Genomic DNA, 20410 nt, shown 5'->3' on the forward strand with positions numbered 1-20410 from the left:
TGAGGGAAAAAAACTCAGCAGTGACTTTAAAGAGCCAGCAGATGGCGACACCTGTGCCACGAGAGCAGTGAGTTATGTGGGTTAGTCACTTAAGTTAAGACAAAACCCTGGCTGAAAAAGAGCAGCTCACTTGGCTCATCATCAGCTGTGATCTCGAACACTCTAGAGCTCTAGAACAAGTCCAAGGTTCAGACTAAAGACATGTTGACAGCACACTTTCTCATTAATCAACTCACTCTGGTGTTACATATGATTTGACACCTTTTTAGTACAAACACGCCCGGCAGCTCTTGGGTAAACAACATCCTCCCAGTGATGAATTTATCAGGGCTCACCCAGATAAGATGTTTCATAAAGCTGAATTACAAAACGGTTCTCAAATAGTGTCTCGAAAACAGGCCTGTGGAATTAACAAGGCACAGCCAAGCATGTGCCTCCATTGCACCACTGATGCTTCTCGTGCTCTTCCGTCCGGCAATAATCACATTTATTAAATAATGAGAAGTGGAGCTATACTGTTCTGCCACAGTTCCTGCATGTGACCTGGCGCCATACACACAACTGTAAACACAAAGCAACCCTTCAGAGGATATTACTGAAAAAAAAAAAAGCTGCTTTCCTGTAAAACCCTTCAGAACAGAACAATTTAACCTTTGCTATACTACTTCTTTGAAACAGAAATTATAGCCATTTTATTGTGCAAGGCCAATGTTTTGGACATTATCCTCACATATGGACTGATGAAACACAAATGTGGTCAGCAGTATATTATTATATACACACACGGTCATGTTCTCATCCTTTTGAAAAGGCTTTTGCAATGCAAAAGGGGGTTTTGCATTATAAGAACCTAATCCCCAAAAAGGGTCATCTCCCTTTTTTCTGCTCGGCAACAACGCTGATATATGCACTGTTGCCATGACCTCAGAAACATGACGTGATTTTGTTGCCATGACAGCAGTACTAAGACACAATAAGACAGGGAAGTCAGCATTCACAAAAGCAATAAAGGCAAGGAAATTGTCTACTTGATCACTTTATCACAGGAGCAGATGAACTGAACAAAACACGAGGCACACGTCAGTGACCTACATGAGCTGTGATTATTCTCATCTTTACAATTTCAAGTTCAGAGAACGAAATAGAATAAATGTAATGAATTTCTTTGAAAATAGCTTTTTTTTCTTTTTTGGAACAGGTCATTAAAAGTGTAATAAAAACTTGAAGATGTTGAAGCTAACACTTACTTGAGCGTGGACTCCGCTCATCTTGCTGAAGGGATGGTTGACCGAGGCAGCAGCATTTGAAGTCACAGGTCTGACAAAAGGGCCTTTATTTCTGTTGGCCGCCTCGTATGCACTGGGACGAGTCCAGCACACATCCATGATGTGGAAACATGACTTCACACTGTGGGCGGAAAAGAAACGCATGGACAACTGGAGTTATGTGGGAAGGTCAAGACGACAACTTGTGGGGGGAAAAAAAAAATGGGTGGCAGACTGGACTCACTGGTTGCTGTGTGGGAAGTCGAGAAGATGTTGCATTGTCACAAAGGGGTGGCTGAGCGCATCGGCGGGTGCAATCCTCTCCTCCGCATCAATCAACAGCATCCTCTTCAACAGGCCCACAAACTCCCTGCGGTCTGCCTTCTCTGCTAGCAAGTCACTACCTTCCAGATTCATTACCAAATTCACCTGGAATACACACATTTTTATAGTTTGAGGTTGTTGACGTATACGGTATTTATGCATGGTCAGTGTGTGTACAAACAGTTGGCAGTCTTTAGTGTGCCGCCTGTTGAAGAGGGAACACAACTATGCACGGATTTCCTCTCAGCAGCTTGGATTACACTTTCAAGATAAAAGCAATCACAACAACTGCATTTTGTTCACTTCCTGCAGTGACTGACCTTTAACAGAAAAATGCCACCTCACCATCCACAAAAAAAAGAAGAAGCCACTATGAGCCTTCACGCGCACCACAGCTAAAGACCAACGTAAACAATGAAGTCTCACTTTAAAAAAGCTCACTGATGGACCCAGTATATGATACATGAGTGCAATAGTCAAATAATGAAAATGTGTCACCTATACTTTATAAGAAATTGCATCATGAATAATGAATTTCCAAGAATCTCTTCTCACTTCCAAAAAGTACAGACCTGAATCAGCTTTTGTGGCTAACTGGGGAATTTCCACCTGTGGTCATTTTTCATGACAACAGTGAGTGAAACCTGACTCTTTTTTTTTTTTAGCTTAGGTTTAGCATTTAACTAAAGGTGAGGCTTTGCATACACGCACCATTTTCCTTCCCAGTTATTAATTGTGTAACTTCTGTTCTGTTACGTTCATAAAGGCTCCATTCAAGACCTAGGAAACTACATCCTCTCAAAATCTGATGTTGAACTTCCTTTGAAGTGACGTTAAGTTAACTGTGGTGCAAGTGGATAAAACATACGTGCGCTACGTCATCCAAGCAGCTGAAGATGTACTTCCTGGCTTCCTTTGATTTCATTCCTGTCTCTGCCTCGTGCTCCTCTGTCGACTACAGAAAAAAAGTAAACAGATAAGTGATGAGCCAAGAAATGAATTCAGTAAAGCAGTTCCAGTGCAGAGTAATAATAGTTTATTTTCATAACGTTAACAGAACCCATACTCGCAAAATGCATTGCCTCAGCTTGTAGATTTGCTCATTAGAAAATGCCACTGTAAAAACTCAAGCCAATCATTGTAATAAGCACTTTCCAGATTAAATTCTTTATTTGACTTGATCCAACTTTATTCAGGGTCTGTGTGTTTTCCTGAAAATCTTTTCTATGTATATGTTAAACTCCTCTTCACATCTGGATAGCCATCAAAGAAAAAATTATTTGGGGGGGGAAGTAAAAAAATACAGTCTGGAAAAGCATTCAACAACAGGCTACACTACAACCGACGCAAGCAAGTAATTCTGTCCCCTCTTGTCTGCCGTCAAAACTCACAGCAAACACAATACAAGAGGCCAAGAGGAGAGAGCACTGGAAAGACAGGTCCTGTTTAATACAGCATTGCCTAGCGGGCTCGAGAAAAAAAACATTAGGCGATAAATCATAAATCGATTTGTTGATTGAGTTAGAGTTGACGACGACTTTTCACGTTAGGTTTTAATGAAGCAAAACAAGGGGCAAAGATTAGTTGATTAGAGTTACTCTTAACCTCTTTTTTTTTTTCTTCAGTATGAAATTACTGCTCACCTTTATTCTCCATGCTGCGTAAGGCGAATCAGACTCTCTGCAGAAGAACCGTGCCGTCTTTGTCGCCGCATTCAGTAAATGTTCTCCTGGCGAACCTTGTGTCTGAGAGATGTAGCGAATCTGTTCGACAAACAGGAGAAAAGGGGGAGGGAGAGAGAAATTTAACAGAAGACGAAAAACATGAAGTAAAGGAAAAGGCTGAGTGTAAGGTTAATCTTTGGGCATTATTTATCAATAATGCCAAAATAGCCTTCCAGCATCATATAAATCAAGCGATCTGGGAGGAACCACATTTCTGCACCTTCCCTGGGGTCTCATTACAAATAAATCTGTGGCATGACAGAAAGCGGTGACCAATCAGATTACATTATTGGCAGTTCCACCACATCCACCCTGCTGCAGGTCCATCCATCTTAACTGAAAAGAAACCTAAAAGTTTGCTCAGACTAAAAGAGCGTTGGACAATAAACGCAACAAAAATGTCAACATCTACAGAGTTTCAAAGGTGGAGAGATGGCCTCGGGTCATCTCCTGAACCTGTTTGTGCTTATCTGATTAGAGGAGCTCAGGACAGATATTGTGTATCTTCGCATCTTCACAGTTACTTGTAGTTTCTGCATCATATCACCACATTGTTTTGACACTCTTCTCTGTAGTGACGTCTCTCCAACAGGTTACTGCGTGTGGATATGCATCAACGTGATCACCGTGTGGACGGCTACAGATGCCTTAGACATGTCACATTCCTGACAAACGGCAAGACTCGACGACCTTGTGCTGAGCACAGCTTGTGTTTATGATCCATGCAAGGTGTCAGGGTCTTCTCATATTAACTCTGATAACAGTGTTCCAGTGGACTCAATGCCAAGTGCTTTCCTTGGTAAACGCTGTATGTCAGTCAAACGCTGTAGGGCAGGAGTGTCAAACACAGGTTTATGAGAGAGGAGAGCAGTGAGAAGGCCTCGCTGACGTCAATCACGCCCAAGTGTTAAGGACACAGAAGCAGACACAGAAAAGACCCACACACACACGCTGAGAGAGCAGCCAGTTGATATTATCTATGAATATTATTCATGAGTAGATAATAGATAACTCCCCTTCCGTTTACAGTGCACACGTGTACATGTAAAGCAGACATGCGTTTGTCTTATGTCTACTCCTTATCCCTAAATGTATAAGCATTACATGTGATCATTTTGCTTGTATAAAAGTGATTTATATGAACCAGAATCTGTTCATTCATTCACTACTATTCATTATGTAGACAAGCATTATGGACAATTTCAAGAAGGTTTACCCTGAACGACCACTTTTTCGATATCTACTCAGCAACAACTACACACAAACAGCAATAAACAAGAAAAGCGAAGCCAATGTGTGGGTGGGAGAATTCTTGTGATGGGAAAACCCTTATTTACCCTAGAAGGCGGGTCTCGCAGACTGTTGAGATCACTGGTGCAAAGCTACTGCTTCACAAAACAATCATCTAGCGAGCCTGGGCCTGCTTCAGAGCAAAGCGGAGGGGAGGACGGTCTTTATTTTATGGCAGTCCAAATAAGAAAACATGCATTTAAAGCTATCCTTTAATGTGACGGATACAAGTATAGATATGGTTAAAAAATAATGTACGTTTGTAATGTTTGTATCAGCTCACAAGCAGGACAATTCCTTCTGTTAATCTTTTACTCCATCTAACCTTTAACCTTTTTGGGTTCAACTGATCCCATCAACTAGAGCACAGCTCAAGACATCTGTCTGAACTTCACTGAGTCAGAGAAAATCAACCACACTTGACCCAAACCCTACAGACATTCTGGCTTTGGCGTTTGAACCCGATGCGTTCACATCATCCATCCTTAGCTCGGCTAACATTGCCCCAATTTTCTACTGATCGAAACAAAGCTGTGTCAAGTGTTGCTTTCATGTGTTGTCGTGTAAATTATCAGCCCTAGCAGAGTACGGAACGTAGCCATAATAGATAAAAGCAACTTACTGTCAAGTAAACTGGCCAAGCCAATGTGAACAAACATAAAAATACTTCAAAGAGGATTTGGTTATCATCACAACCAGCCTTTACTGCCTTTATACTATTCAAATGTCCATCCTGAAGGATCTTATCACAAGTGGAAAGCTCTAAGTTCAGGTGTGAACTCCAATTCCGATCGCTAAAACATTCAAGTTTGTCTGGGAAAGTGGTCAAAGTTATTTTTTATGTGCGACTCCAGGCCACATTAAAGACCACCTGCAAAGCTGACATCCTCTGACCCACTAACATTTCAAGATTAACCGAAAATATTTTTAAATATCTCTGGGCCCATAGTCGATTCATCTTATTCCAACTTGCTCCCTCCCAGGCTCCTCTCTCACTCAAATCATACTAAGTTTGCTCACATCATAACACACATAACACACGGACGGATGCACAAAAACACTGAAAATGGAAGGGTGATTCCGTCTAAAATAATGTTTTAATGTGGAAAGTGAGATGCATCTAGGATGCACATTAATGCCATATACTTATTTAATGCTTTCCATTAGTGATCAGATTTCTCATGATGGATGCTTAGTCGAAGTCAATGGGACGAACACTTATAAAGTGGCCCCCCCCCCCCAAAAAAAAAAAATGGGTGGAGACACTGCTATGACTAAGGCTTGAAAGCTATTATAGCCACTAATAAGGAGACACTGGCCGAGATTGCCACGTCAAAGAGGGGAGCAACCTTCCTGCTGCACTAGTGAAGAAAAAGATTAAGTGACCCGGGGATGAGGTAAGGCGAGGGAAGAGCAAGAGCCAGGGTTATAAATACAATATGCTGTGTGGGATGGAACAAGACCCCATGCAGAAAGATAAGAAGAAGAAAAGGGGGGGGGGGGGGGGGGGGTTGTGTTGTGCAGGAGCTCAGTCAGCTCCATCCACATCACCCTGTGGCCCCTGGATGACACCACACACCGACAGTTAGCCGCCTAGCTGTTTAGCGGCATACAGTCGCTGGGTTATTTATTCGGAGGTGGTGAAAAATTTAAGGTTCCTGTTTTGAAGTTCTGTGGGAGAAACCTATTTTCAGTGGGTAGCAGTGAGGGAAGATAAGTGGACATGTTGAGTCAGAGTTCAGAAATGCTTCTCAAAATCAGAATGGAAGCACCAGAAACTAAATGACATTGGTGCCATGTGCCCACCAGCTGGTTTCCAGTAAATAGGACAGTTCTAATAGAGAACCTCGGTGTTGGTGGTTAAAGGTGAGGTCATTTCACATTTGTCAAGCCATAAAGGCCACGATGGGCCCAGGATGTGCTACAAGTTCAGTCATTGCAGATAAAATACTGAGCTTATGAATCACCACAGGTATTTTCGTCAACACACAATATTGGATAGCAAGTTATTCAAAGCTGTAGTAAGTAGTAGGCAGCATCTACATTAGGGATGTAAGAAAATATTAATACACTAAAATATCTCAATGTACAATTGCATGATAATGAACCGATTCTTTTTAATCAATATAGAACTATTCTTGACAGGGTCTTGACATAGAAAACTGTACATTTTTCATTCATTGTTATGACAATGAACAGCTTTTTTTATTTGTTTATTCATTTGTTTCAGACACAGACTTTATCCCCTCTGCCCTTCTGACCCCATCCGTTCATCTGTCACACTCTTTCTAAATTGAGGAGGCTCCCCCCAGATATCTTTAAAGCTCCTTTGCGACATGCTGACTGCCTCTCGCAATAACAGATTTATTAAATTTAGAACAGCGTTGCAGAGCTCAAGTCAAATCTCTTTCGGAGGTGTTGAATTATCTGCCCTGTCTCAGTACTAGTGAGGATGAAAAATGATGCCAGACCGTAAAAATACTTTGGTATGAGTGGAGTGTGCAGAGGGGCTAGGTACTGTATTGTAGGGGTGTTGCATAGGACAGCAGGGGATCTGACTGAGGCTCTTTTGGCAGGCTTTGAGTAGATAGGGCTTTAGGGCAGAGCAAAGCCACTCAACATAAGCCCAGATCAGTCTAGTCCAGGGAAGACACTGCTCCACTGGGAAGGGGCAGGCATGCAATAGTTCTTAATAGACATTACATCAATCACAAGTACATGCCTTTCTGCTGCTGTAGACACCAGCTGGGTGGGTATGTCACCAAAGATTCTACTCCATTTATTTATTACTGTAAGTCAGCTGAGTGTCTGTCTTTTCATTCGAACAATCTGCATGTAATTACACCCAAATGTTTTTTCCCTAAACCTCAGAGGCTTTGTCTTCCCGCTTTTAATGCTAGCCTCATACAGAAAATCCCTTCAGTACCCTTTAGATGGCATTAGGCAGTTTAAAAATACAAAACAGATTTTTCTGTTGCAATCTTGTCCTGGTGCCTCAAGCCACCTGGCATATATTCTGCTGCCTTTGTCGGCTTCTGTTTTCTACCGACTTTTTTGCAACATTTCTTTTGGGAGCTGTTGACTGAAGTAGCCATGAATGACAAATCCTGAAACCTTTAACAGCGGGAGCAATGTCTGAGTCAGTGGCCTGTAAAGCAGGCCTGTATTAGAAAGCTGGATTGCATGCAAACTCTCCTCAGAGGGCTGCTGTGATTGGAAAGAATGGTGGGGTAACGAAAGACAGGAGAGAGAAAAGAGACAGAGCAAATGCCAGAAAAATAACTTTGAAGGTGTTAAAGCTGCTTTCACATTCACATAGGCAGCATAAAGAAGGATATGAGGAAAATGGTGTAAGGATGACATATACAGAGAAGAGGTGGTAGAGTTTAACTTGCAAAATGAGGGGAAAGCCCACTGTAAAAATGTTTTTGATGTGGAAATGTTGTGGAGAGGAGAGAATGAGTCACAGAAAGTGAAAGAACTATAAAATGCTAGAAGTAGAATGTGGACTTGAGAGGAAAGGATAGAAGGATGCACACAGGAGAGTTGAATTCTCCCCCCAAAAAAGCAGCTCAAAAGCGAGTGTTGAAAAGGTTTTCATCTTTACCTGGTCATACTCCAGAGCCCCAGGGTATAGGGGCCAGCCCAGAAAAAGTTCTGCAATCACACAGCCTAGGGACCACATGTCTATGGCTTCACAAAACGGCAATCCCAAAATAATCTCTGGAGCCCTGTGGAACAGATAAAACACACATAAGTGTTAGAGAACAGCAAGAGAACTACAGCATTTAGCTTTTAAGTATATTAAAGGTGATGTTGATCTGAAATGTGATGATTATATTAATTGGACACAAAATGACTGCATCAAGAACAATTTAAATCAATTTCTTTTAATTCTACCACTTGATATACATGGAATTCCTGATGATAGCCAGTCATTCCAATGGAATGGAGTGGTACATGTGCAAAAAGGGCTGATTGACTTATAATAAGCCAAAGTTGTGCATCCACTGGAGTCACCGAGCATCAGCAGTCTGATTCACTAGGTAAGCAGGTCAGCCAGGCGGGGATCAGAGTTCTGACAGGCTGTTGTACGAGCTCTGGGCCAAATGGGGAACAACAAGCACAGCCACCATTTCTTCACCTATAATAGCACCGTAAGACCATGACACAGGGATGACAAATGGTGACGCAGGCTTGTCAAATCCAATAATGGTAAGACGTGTCTTTCTGACAAGAGTACCAACAACTTGTGTCAAAAACACATCACACAGCCTATAAATGGTGTCAGTGTCTTGACGGCACCGAATATCCACAGTTCTTCTGTCTGAAACTAGTCTTTCTGTGCAGGAGCAGCCTCTAGGCTAATTAAAGTCAATGGGGTGTCAGACTGCTGCAAATGGAGAAAAATGTCTTAAAGCAGCAATAAGATAATTGAGAAATTAAATAATATTGTGAAAGATGGCCATAAAGAGTTTAAGACAGAAATGATTTAAGAAAGTCTAAATTGGATTCACATCGATTGCAAACTAGGTCTTAACATACAATTTTGCTTTGGTGTGTTGATGCATAACGGCCATAGTAACGGGAACATAAAATTATTGTTTGCGTCTTTTGTTTGTATGTATGTACTATTGTGATTCTTGTTAATTTCCCTTGTGGCCCCTTTTCTTTTATCTCCTAATGTGTATGTTAAGAAAAAAAACTTTGAATAAAACACATCATGAACAAAAAAAAAATATGAGTGGATGTGCTAAAGAAACAACTTGCAAGGCATCCACAGTGCAAATGTGGCATGTGAGTTTATGTAACGTGTTTGAATAATATTTAGATACTGCAACAATGATGACTGTTTTTTTAATTATACTGTATTATTAAAATAGTAATATATCTGCAATTCCAGCACTGCTAAAGCCAAAAATTACAAAGAAACTTAGAAGATTGAGGAGCTTTTCACTATTATTATAGAAAAGACAAGCTTTTGAAGAACCTTCTGTGACCCATCTTGTTTCAGCAGGTTTTTGTTGTACAAAGTTAAACAGTCTATGTGGACAGCAAAAAGGGAAAAAAAAAAAAAAAAAAAATTACTAAAATGCAGTGACTATCCGCGTTTTTTTAGTTGTGTATTCATATGCACCGACAGCCCAATACCAAATCCATTCTTGTGCCTCACGTTGCGAGTCAGATTCCAAACAGTCAACAGCAATCGAAGACGGATGAGTCTTGATTCAGATTTCTACTGACGCCTCAAAATATTGGCCACTGCCCCACAGGCCAATTCCTCATCAGACTCTAAATAAGCTATCAAGGATGTCCATTCACAAAGCTGGATATACCCAACTAAGGCAACCTCAAATGTTCCTATATGATGTATGTAAAATTATGGTGTGTGTTTTTAAGAGCCATAATGGGACAGAAGCTACATATGGACAGCAACAGCGAGGCATAGACGTGTTTAAAATAAGTTAAAGACGATTTATATCACATGGTCAAAACAGCTGGTGCAGTGGGCAACATTGCAACATAGAACCAACCAGGAAGTTATGCTAACCATTCCAGCCCCACAAACATGTCCTATTTATAAGAAACAGGTTTTTCCCCTGGTGAAGTGACGGGAGAGAGTGAAGCCACGTGACACAATCCTATATTCATCAGGTCACAAGACTGATATAGAGATATAGGATATAGTGAAAAGCCATCCTATGGTTGGAGCTATGCAGCGATGCCTGTTATGCTGTTGTGTTCTTTATCTGCTTCTGTCCATACCTGCTGCCTGCACAGTGGCAGGGCAACATGTCAACCCACACACACGTAGATAAATTAAGCCAAACAGAAAACAGCATGCCTCTCTCATGTCTCTCTCGCTTGGTCAGAGGGGGGAATGGTTGTCATAGTTGCACAGCTTTGTCCTTATCAACGCAACTTAAGCCTCACCGCCCTCCTGTGAAACCAAATCTATGTTCCATTCTGAGGATATGACGTACGGGGTGAGACAGATGATGTTGGGCAGATGACACGTGCACGCCTTACACAGGAAACAAACAGGTACAACAAAAACAAGGTGACAGATTAGTATTCTGGTGCTTGCTCAGTGCATGTATACTCCTCCACTCCTTCAAACACTATCAGGAATACAATAAATAAGGGCTGGAAAAAAGATTTTGTTTCCATAATCAATTAATCTGTTGATTATTTTCTCAAGTGATTGAATAGTTGTTTGGTCCACAAAATGGTAATGGGTGTTTCCCAAACCGCAACATTATGACATTCCCAAATGTCTTGTTTTGTCCACAAGATAAAATGATTCAGTTTTAATGATTTATTGGTTATACAGAGCAAAGAAACAGGAATATATTCATATTTACAAAGCTTGTTTTGTTTTAATTATTAAATACAATAAATAAAAGGTTCTATTTTTCAAGGGGTAGGATTAGGGCCAGTTCACACTGAGTTGAGAGGTCTATAATCAGATCTCAATAAGACTCTAGTTAGATTCCTGGAAGTACCACAACAGTGCTTTTTCTCATCAACCAAGGCATATCAATGGAACATCAATATTTCCACCCTTCACTGAATCCTTGTGTGTGCTTTAATATGTTGTTCCCTCAGTCACAAGACAATATGGTCGAGTGTCAATACTCTCTATCACTCTATAAAGGTCGGAAATGAATTACCATGAGTAGTCGTACATGAGTTGTCAACAACATCACCATATTCAAAGGTTTCTATAGAGCCTCACTAGTGAATGCTGGAAAAAAAAAAAGCACCTTCAGAGGCAAGAGAGAAGAAAAAAATGACACATCTTCAAAGAGCTTTCTTTGCCTTCCGGCACCATTGTCAGATTCTTTTTCAAAACATTCCCCATTTCACTGCTCACTGCTTTTTTTAAATCACAGATACAGACGGACAGCGTGCAACATGCAACTTTACATTTGAGTAAGGCCAATCAAGAGCAATATGACTGAGATGAGAACAACATACTGTACTGGCTGCTGGCTTGTCTTTAATTAAACTACTCTATCTCTTACAAATTACAAAGTGCAACTCTCTCAAACTGTAGGTATTATGCGGAGCAACAATCATAAACTACTAACTTAACAGGCAGATATGGTTGCCTTTTTTTAACTTACAGGTGCTCCACGACATTTTACTAAACCTCTGTAGGTGGGCACTAACCAAAGAAAGCAAGTACAACCAAGCTGATGTCTTGCTACCATCCATCTCACTATTTTGTTCCTTCTCATTATTGTTCTTTGTTAATCACCCATTAAGAAATTAAGATACAGAACATTTAGAGCCAAAGATGAAGCATGGTGACTTTTACATACAGAATGTACTATTGTGTGACATTGCGTGGTGACAGTAAACAAAAATTGGAAACAAGTTGGGTTCCTTTAATATATCTTTTATCATGGCATTGCTCGGACAGGACTGGGATAAATAAACCCTATATAGATACTGTAATCTCCATAATATAATCTGTACTGCATAAGTAAATTGTCAACATTTAATCTGTACAGTTCAATTGAGATAAATTTATATTCTCTGATTGCAGATAAGATAAACAGGTTTGCCAAAATGTCAGTGTTTGTTAATATGCAGGTGTCCAGAATGGATTTACAATTCTGGCTTCTGCACACCCAAGCCTACACTTGAAATGTAAACACTAGCGTCTCTCTCTTTTCTTTAATGTAGTCATTTCAGAACAAGAAGTTCTTGCTCAACATTTTTAGCTCCATCTTCAACACAATGAGCTCAGTTTCAGGCGCCATTGTTGTGTGAGGTACACCGTGTCATGGAAACTACACAACCCATTAGGGTTTTGACTGCTTAATTGCAGAGTAACAGACATACCATCACACAAGTATGGTTTCGATGCTCACGACGGCGTAGGCCCTCTGCAAAAGTTAGTTTAAGTATAAACCAGTCTTTAAAAAGTCCTTTCAGTCAGCTCCTACTAAACACGGCTGGTCTACACTGCAGTTCTCTCAGCCACAACGGCAGACGGACAACACGGTGACTCCATGTTGGAAAACTGGAGCCTTGCTATACATCTCTTCCGAGGAAATGTAAATCCTCACACTCTCAGAGCATCGTGCATTATTCAGTGGAACACAAAGGCAGCACTTGCACTCTGATCTGGCTGGACCTCAGATTAATGATACAAGGCTTTGGACACGATTTACAGATGTAATCCACTTGATGTGTTAACACCGAGCATGGGCTGTTTAGCTAGGTTCAGTTTATTAAAAAAAAATGAAAGAAAGAAAACAGAATCTGAGTCTGTTAATCAGTGTTAACAGCCTTCACGACAAAATGTCTATGGTCTATGGTCTATGGTCATTTTCAAGGTGAGATCATTCAAGAACTCCTTAAATACTTCATCCCCAAGACAAAATACTGACTCATAGATTTGATGCATTTGAGGGATTTTCTACATTTTTGATTTCCTTTTTTGGTTTGATCTGCTTGGTAGTGTTAGGGATTCAGACAGGCTTCATTTACACTCTAGAAATCATGTCATAGCACACTACATTCCTGAACTGCAGCTGCCCATTGTATTGGTATTCTTCTTAATATTATTTGTACCTCCTAACTGGCAAAAGTCAAGCACTCACTGAGTTCAATTTGAACACTTTTAATGTAATGTATGAACATATTTACAGCTTTGAGAGGAGGAGGCAACATGCTCCGTCATAAAGACATTCCATGAATGATCAATAAGTGAGCCAACTTTCTTGGCTTCATACCAGCAACAAACATTTTGAATGCTGCCTGTGCGGAGAGAAGATACAGTTAATGATTTAATCAAAGGTCTGTGACCAGTTGAACAAACTGGGAAATAACCTTCAAAATTTTTCAACTGCATGAAAACAAACAAATACCTGTAATGTTTCTATGGCATATAATAAAAATCTAATTTGACAGCATGTTTGTATAATTTTTTTTTATGAGTTAACAGAGCATTAAGTAAACTGCTTTGGTAAGGTAGCTGACATGCACCGACGTGAAACCTGACATTTTAACATTTGCAAATGAAGTTGAGTTGGAGTTGATAGCAGAGAGAGAGAGAGAGAGAGAGAGAGAGAGAGAGAGAGAGAGAGAGAGAGAGAGAGAGAGAGAGAGAGAGAGAGAGAGAGACTTCCAGCTGACTTTGCAAATACAGACAGCAAATTAAATGTGGCCACTGTCCAAATGCTTTTAAAGTGTGAAAGCAGAGGGCGTTACTGACAAACGTATTTGTGTGGCTGATTGAGGCTTTCCAACAGCCAATGGAGGCTGCTGCCCAACCAACATTCAAGGCTGTGCACATAACCAAGTGCACACAAACACTGATGGACATTTAAAATCAAAACAGCTGACATGAGAGCTAGTTGACCTTGAACAAGTGTGAGCGACCTAGTATTTCAAGCCATCCTTATTTCATTCTGGCTGTCTATTTGCCTCACCATCTATAGAAGTCAAAGCACACTGGCCAGTTTCCGAGGAGCTATTTTAGGCAACCTCTGACCGTCAGCCTCAGCAACGCTGTCCCCACACTGTATGCTTTGCATTCTCTGGTCTGTGAGGGGCTACAACCCACAGAGGGACTACATTTTGGCACTTGGTTTTTCCATTTCATTAGTAATTGGTAAACAAATCTTTGTGCTGACAAGAGAAACACATTAAATACATCAAGATATTAACTTCTAACCGTATATATTTTATCATTTTCAGAATATTATTGTAAAATGAAACAGTTTTAGGAGATATGGATTAAGAAATGGATGTGTTTACTGCTGCTGTATGTGGGACACAAGTGAGTTCTGCATCTGCTTCTGATATATGACGCTTCTGTCCTGCAAATATTTTGCAATAAATCTTTCTTGAAAGAAAGAAAAAGGAATCATGAAAATTAAATGCCAGTGTGTTTTTGTAACTTTGAAACAGGAACAGAACATGCTGCGTTTGTGACATGTGTGACAAACCTAGACAGTGAAACTGTAAAGACAGAGAATTTGCGTGAGGTCCATTCCCAAGAAAAGCCATGCAGCTCACTCACGTGAGACGCACCTAAGAATTGCATCTCATGCGGACAATATCCTTAAAACAAGTCCCTCAATAAAAAGAGACGTGCCGCACACGCATTCAGTGTGAAACCAGAGTGGTGCATGGTGAAAACCTTTGTTTTGAGGTTCATCTGAAAAGTATGAAAAACATAATGTCTTTATTTTGACTTCAGGTTCAAATGTGTTGCCCCTTGTTTAGGATGTTATTTCTCATCTGTGACCAGTTCCAGGCAAAAGTTAAAAACAAGAGATGCACGGATTTAGTGGCTGAACATCGCTTTCCGTTTATCATCAAAACAGATGAGATTAGATGACAGTACAAACACTGACGGTTATCTGGACTATGTTATTAAACCTCATTTCATAGACTTGTATGATTAAATTTGTGATTATTTATAGATGGTGTCAGGCTAAAATACTTCTAAGATTATTTAAAGTTATTTTCTTTTATAATGAAGATTTCTGCAACAAAATAAAAATAAAAATAAAATGTCAGTATTGCTCTCGGCAAAATAGTTCTTTTATATATCAGCATGGGCCCAGAATTTTAAAATCACATAAACACACATTTCATTATTCAGTTGTTTGCTTATTAAAAGACCAGAATGAAAAAACAAACAATTTCCACTCAGATACCTACCGCTTCTGAACTTACATGTCAGGAATTGCAGAGATGTTTGATTTTTAATAAAACACACTCACACATGCAAACATTATTAGACACTGCCGGTGAACAAAGCTCATGTCACACTGTTCTGACAAAGAGCAGAAGCAGCTGCGCTGTTCACTTCCTCCTCCACTAAATTAGAACAAAGTACGATAGTGCTATTTTAAGCATCTTCCTCAAACAAAGTGAATTGACAACAATATTGGTAGGTGAATGTGTGGAGTGAATAGAGGATACAATAACTGAAGTATGTAACAAATGTGTTCCCATTGTTTTCATATAGCTATGAGTCAAAGCAGATATTGGTTTCTATTATACATGGAAAAAGCTGCAGCACATGCAAATCGAGAAGCACATCAGTTTGTGTAGTTTAGTCCATTTTCAGGGACAGTATGTTCATTTCCTGTTGACCAAACCACTTCACTGGCTCAACATACAGGCAGTATTCAACCACCATATAAATGCTTTTTAGTGAAACGGGTATCATCATACAACTTGTACAAGAAAACCAAGTCTTAACTTCTCACCCTTTAAGGTCTGATATTCTTCATGCAGCATACCAAACTGTGACTAATCTGCAGACATTACAAAACTCAGACACAAGACATGAGTTTGCCTTTCAAATATAATGAACACAGCAGGAGATATACAAGGTCCAGAACATCCAGATGAGGGGTCTCTTCACTATGCACGAGGCACACAACTCATGCATTCGTTCCCTGTGAATAATCAGTATTTTTCCCCATCTATGTCCTTGTGTGTTCACTTGGATATTATCCAGAAATTAACTACAGAGCTGGCAGGAGAATTTATAGAAAATATCGGGAGTGACTTCCTTTTTCTGTGCCCTTTAAGACCATCTTGTGTGCGTTCTCAATTACGGACAATTTCAGGAGAAGGACCAAACCTCAGTGTACATCTTCAGTAAAGAAAATGTAAGGTTTCTGGTTAACCTTGATGACAGTGATAAGTCAATACTTCCAACTTTTAATCAGTTAAAGCTCTTAACTTGCAGTGATGGGAACATGACACCCTTGTAAACAAGCTTACTTCTATTTCTCCTTTACTTTGGCTGTCACCATTTCTTTTGTAATGCTATTGTTGTTTGTTAATCACTTAACAGTTCATTTTTTTAAATATCTTATTCTCATTCCTTCTGTCATAAAGCTGACAGCCAACACGGCCCAAACTAAAATGTTTAGGATGTAGCATACTCTCCACAGTAATGCATTTATCTTAACATTCAAATCCAAGATACTTTGACAGGGCTCACAGCCTCACACAATATAATTTTTTATGTGTCAACATAGGCGTGAATGAGGAAAAAGAGACACTATGACCGCAGTTGACATAGCAGGCCGAGGGTAAACAGGCTGTCTGGTTAAAAGGGAAGTGGATCCGATCCATTACGTCAGACAGAAGAGTTCAATGAAACCATGCAACCACTGCAACCAGCTAAAAAAACACTGGTTAGTTAAATATTGTTCTTTTTCCATTAACTCAATGTAGCACAGTGTAGATGTGGCATTGTCTGATTGCATGGATTTCAACCTTTCACAATAAATCAAGTGGCAGGGGAATCATGAGTGCATCTCTGTGGTACAAAGATCGACAACTGCAGTTTATTCCTTGTGTTTATGGAAAGGTCCAAGTGGGGAATAACGATATGAGCCTTGTGAGTCGGTTATAACATGAGTCACTCACTCAAGTGAAGGTTCGCCAGCTGGCTAGAGATGAATTTGACTAATAGTCATGCCATTTTTATGCCAAGCTTGTACTGCCATGAGAAATGAACCCTTGGTTTAACTAGAAATGGTTCATGTATAACATTTTAATACCACAATGAGGGAAAAGAACTACAACACCCCAAGGTTTGTACCAACTATGAGCATGTTCACACCTACTCTAATGAAGGAAATTTTAGTGTTTGTGTGTATATGTGTGTGTATATATATATATATATATATATATATATACACACACATACACAAACACACAAACCATTATTGTATATTGAGTCTATAAATGCAAAATGATATTATACCTTTTATTGATCTCCAAGTCTCTATGCAGAATAAGTAAAGATACTAACAGAAGAATGAACCATATCACTCCGGTCTTTTACTGTACAGCTGATAATATTTCAGGCCAGTTTTGTTAGACAAAGGAGAACACTCCTACCATAGTACCTATGTAATCTATCCTGCAAGTTTTGCTTGTGCACATCCATTAGGTATTGTATCTGTATATAGAGACTGTGTACATTTGTGTGCGGAATGGCATGGTGTTGGTTTCTTTAGTCTTACATTTGTCTATCCATTTCATCTGTAAAATATCTCAAGTCCTAAGACCAAAGTAGGTTTGTCCTGTTTGCATATCATACCAAAAATATTCATGAATAATGTATGAACTTTGTTTTTCTTAGTGGTGTAAAACAGAATATTTTTCCCAAGCAAAACAGTGAGTGTGCATCCTGCTAGTAAACACTGCAGGGCCGGAATCATGCTGTGGTATGTGGGTTCTAACTAGGCAGGATGTTGTGAAGTATGGGAAACATTCCCTTGTTTTTGCTTGAGGAAGGACATTTATTTTAAACCTGACCGTGGAGGTCTGGACACCAACAGAAAGTAAAATTTGTTTGACATGCACACAACTCAAATTTGCCTTTCTAAAAAAAAAAAAAAAAAAAAAAACAGAAAACAGAGGTTTCTCCTCTTTTGTACTCACCTATAGTACCGAGACTGGAGGTAAGTGGAGCACACCGCTTTGGACACGTGACTGGCAGAGCCAAAATCGATCACCTTCACCCTGTAGGGTTGCCTCACTGGGTCCACCAGCATTATGTTCTCTGGCTTGAGGTCTGCATGAATTAGACCCATACTCTTCAGCTTTCTCAGAGCTGTCGCCACCTGCTGTAGCACGGGTCTGATGACTTTCAGGGACAGGGGGCTGAACTTATTCTGTTTCAGGAAATCGTACAAGTTCTGCTCAAGCATCTCAAACACCAGGCAGGTGTGACTGCGGTGCTGGAAGCATTCAAAGGCTCGCACCAGGTTGTGCTCATCTGCATTCTCCCCACTCAGACGAGCAAGGATGCCGACTTCGATTTGACCCTGCCGTGCGTATGAAGGATGGTTTTTCAGGATCTTCACAGCCACAACCTCCCCTGTGCCCCGTTTCCAGCACTTTACAACCTGTCCAAATGTGCCACGTCCCAAAAAATCCAGCACCTCATAAGTATTCTTTATAGAACAAAGGACTTCATGCGGTACTACCTGATAGTCCCCATCCCCTCCTCCTGTGCCTCCTGCTGCACCTACACCCCCAGGGCCTGTGCCCTGTTTGGAGGGGCCCCCTCCAGCCCCCACAGCCGCAGGCGCAGTCACGGCTGTGTTCCCCACATTGGTCGTTTGCAACATGGCAGGCAACATTGACAGTTCCTCCACAATCTGCATGGTGCTCCCTCGATTATCCAGCTCCTCACTTTTACGTTTCAGCCCACATCGCTGAGAGCTGTCAGCTGAGTTCAAAGCTCCACAGTTCTCTTCTCCGTCACTCTCCTCCTCCCCACCTCCCTTGCCTCCTCCACTGCAGCCCTCTCCCCGTCCCCCTCCTCCTGCCCCTGTTGCTCCACTGCTGCCCCCACTTGCTACGTCTGTCTGCTGCTGCTCCTTGCCCTGGAAGCGGACAACCCTTGCGTCCAGCCGTTGCTGGGCTGCAGCTGGGCCTGGTCCTCCTCCTCCTCCTCTTTTACTAGGCTGTTGTCTTTGTACGCCACGCACCACCACCGTCTGCACAGGGTACTCTCGTCCTCTACGCACTTTCACACCCACTGCGAAGTCTTGGTTCACAAATGGGTGGGTTTGTTTTGTTGGGTGCACGATGCCAAGGGTTCTGCTGTTCAGATAAGTCCGCGGGTGTGCACTGTCATGGTACACACAGCTGCTGGGCTCAACTTTGAGTTTCTTCACACTGCTAAAGGCACTTGTCTGGGTTTGATAAATGTGTGGTGGGTAGACCAAGACTTGTGAGGCCATACCTGTATATAAAGACAATAAACAAACAGATAATTAGTCTGGATCCTGGAACATTTAACATATTACACAGAATGGTGACATTAATAAAAAATATGGTCAAAAATGTGGTCACGCCATTTGACTTAAATTACTAGTTTAAGAAACAAGGATTACAAGGTACACTAACTCTATGATGGTTTCTTTGGATGCCTTCTGCATCTTTGGATGCCTTCTGCATCTTTGGCACCCTGTTAGCTAAGAAATATGATGCTTTTCCTGAGATTTGAAAAAATTAAATACCCAGCTCTAGGTGGCTAGAATAATTTTACTTCATATTTTGATGGCCTAACTATTGCCTACTGGATGTCTGGTTTCAAATGTGCATTTACATGGTTCTCTATCCTCTATCCTCCAATTGCTGGCTGAAACCATGCTATAGTGTTACAGTTAAAGTACTGCATTGTAAACTGTTAATTACTTTCTTACCATATCAATCTATTATTTTGCTTAAAACTGTACTGTGTAACTTTTAAATATAAAAAATATCTGTTCAATTTAATCCTTTATCAAATTATTTCACAAAATGGTGATTAGTGCACCGCACACAGGAAGTGATTTGTTTTATGTCCAGACAGAGTTAACAGCAACATTGCACTAGTAAAGCAAGACAGCTGCAAACCAGTTGGAGCACGACTGACAACACAACACAACCCGACACGACCAAAGCTATTGTTTTGATTATTCCATCTTGACGAAACCGGAGCTAGTAGTGTTTTGCGAACACTCAACCTCTCGCCCTGACATATGGTGTGTCACATGGATCACACGTGGTCAGTGGAGTGTCTGTGAAAACCTTCACCATCCTGGCCTATCCTCTACAATCCCACCAACACCTCCACACAGCTGATGACTAACTTCTCAAAGGTTTGTCTGACCTTTTCCTGCCATTTCCATGCATCCTACTGCAGGTCTCTAGGCAACCAATAGAGATGGAGAGATGATAAAGAGACAGATAGAGAAAGAAAATTAAAGACACAAAACATCATCAGGCCCACTTGTCCTATTACTGAAACTG

General features: G+C 40.7%; 1 protein-coding gene across 3 annotated transcripts in view; it reads right to left on the reverse strand.

Moving 5' to 3' along the window:
• hipk3b (homeodomain interacting protein kinase 3b) overlaps positions 1-20410 on the reverse strand; it is a 40056-nt gene that overhangs the window by 9648 nt on the left and 9998 nt on the right. For all 3 annotated transcript variants that reach the window (XM_058628739.1, XM_058628738.1, XM_058628740.1), the window contains exons 2-7: positions 18047-19358; positions 8211-8334; positions 3233-3352; positions 2458-2544; positions 1510-1694; positions 1248-1407 (exon numbers count right to left, since the gene is read on the reverse strand). In XM_058628739.1, the coding sequence (XP_058484722.1) occupies positions 1248-1407; positions 1510-1694; positions 2458-2544; positions 3233-3352; positions 8211-8334; positions 18047-19358 (1988 nt within the window). The remainder of the gene's footprint in view (positions 1-1247; positions 1408-1509; positions 1695-2457; positions 2545-3232; positions 3353-8210; positions 8335-18046; positions 19359-20410) is intronic.

Source organism: Solea solea, chromosome 5 (assembly GCF_958295425.1).
Source record: "Solea solea chromosome 5, fSolSol10.1, whole genome shotgun sequence".
Classification (NCBI taxonomy): Eukaryota; Metazoa; Chordata; class Actinopteri; order Pleuronectiformes; family Soleidae; genus Solea; species Solea solea.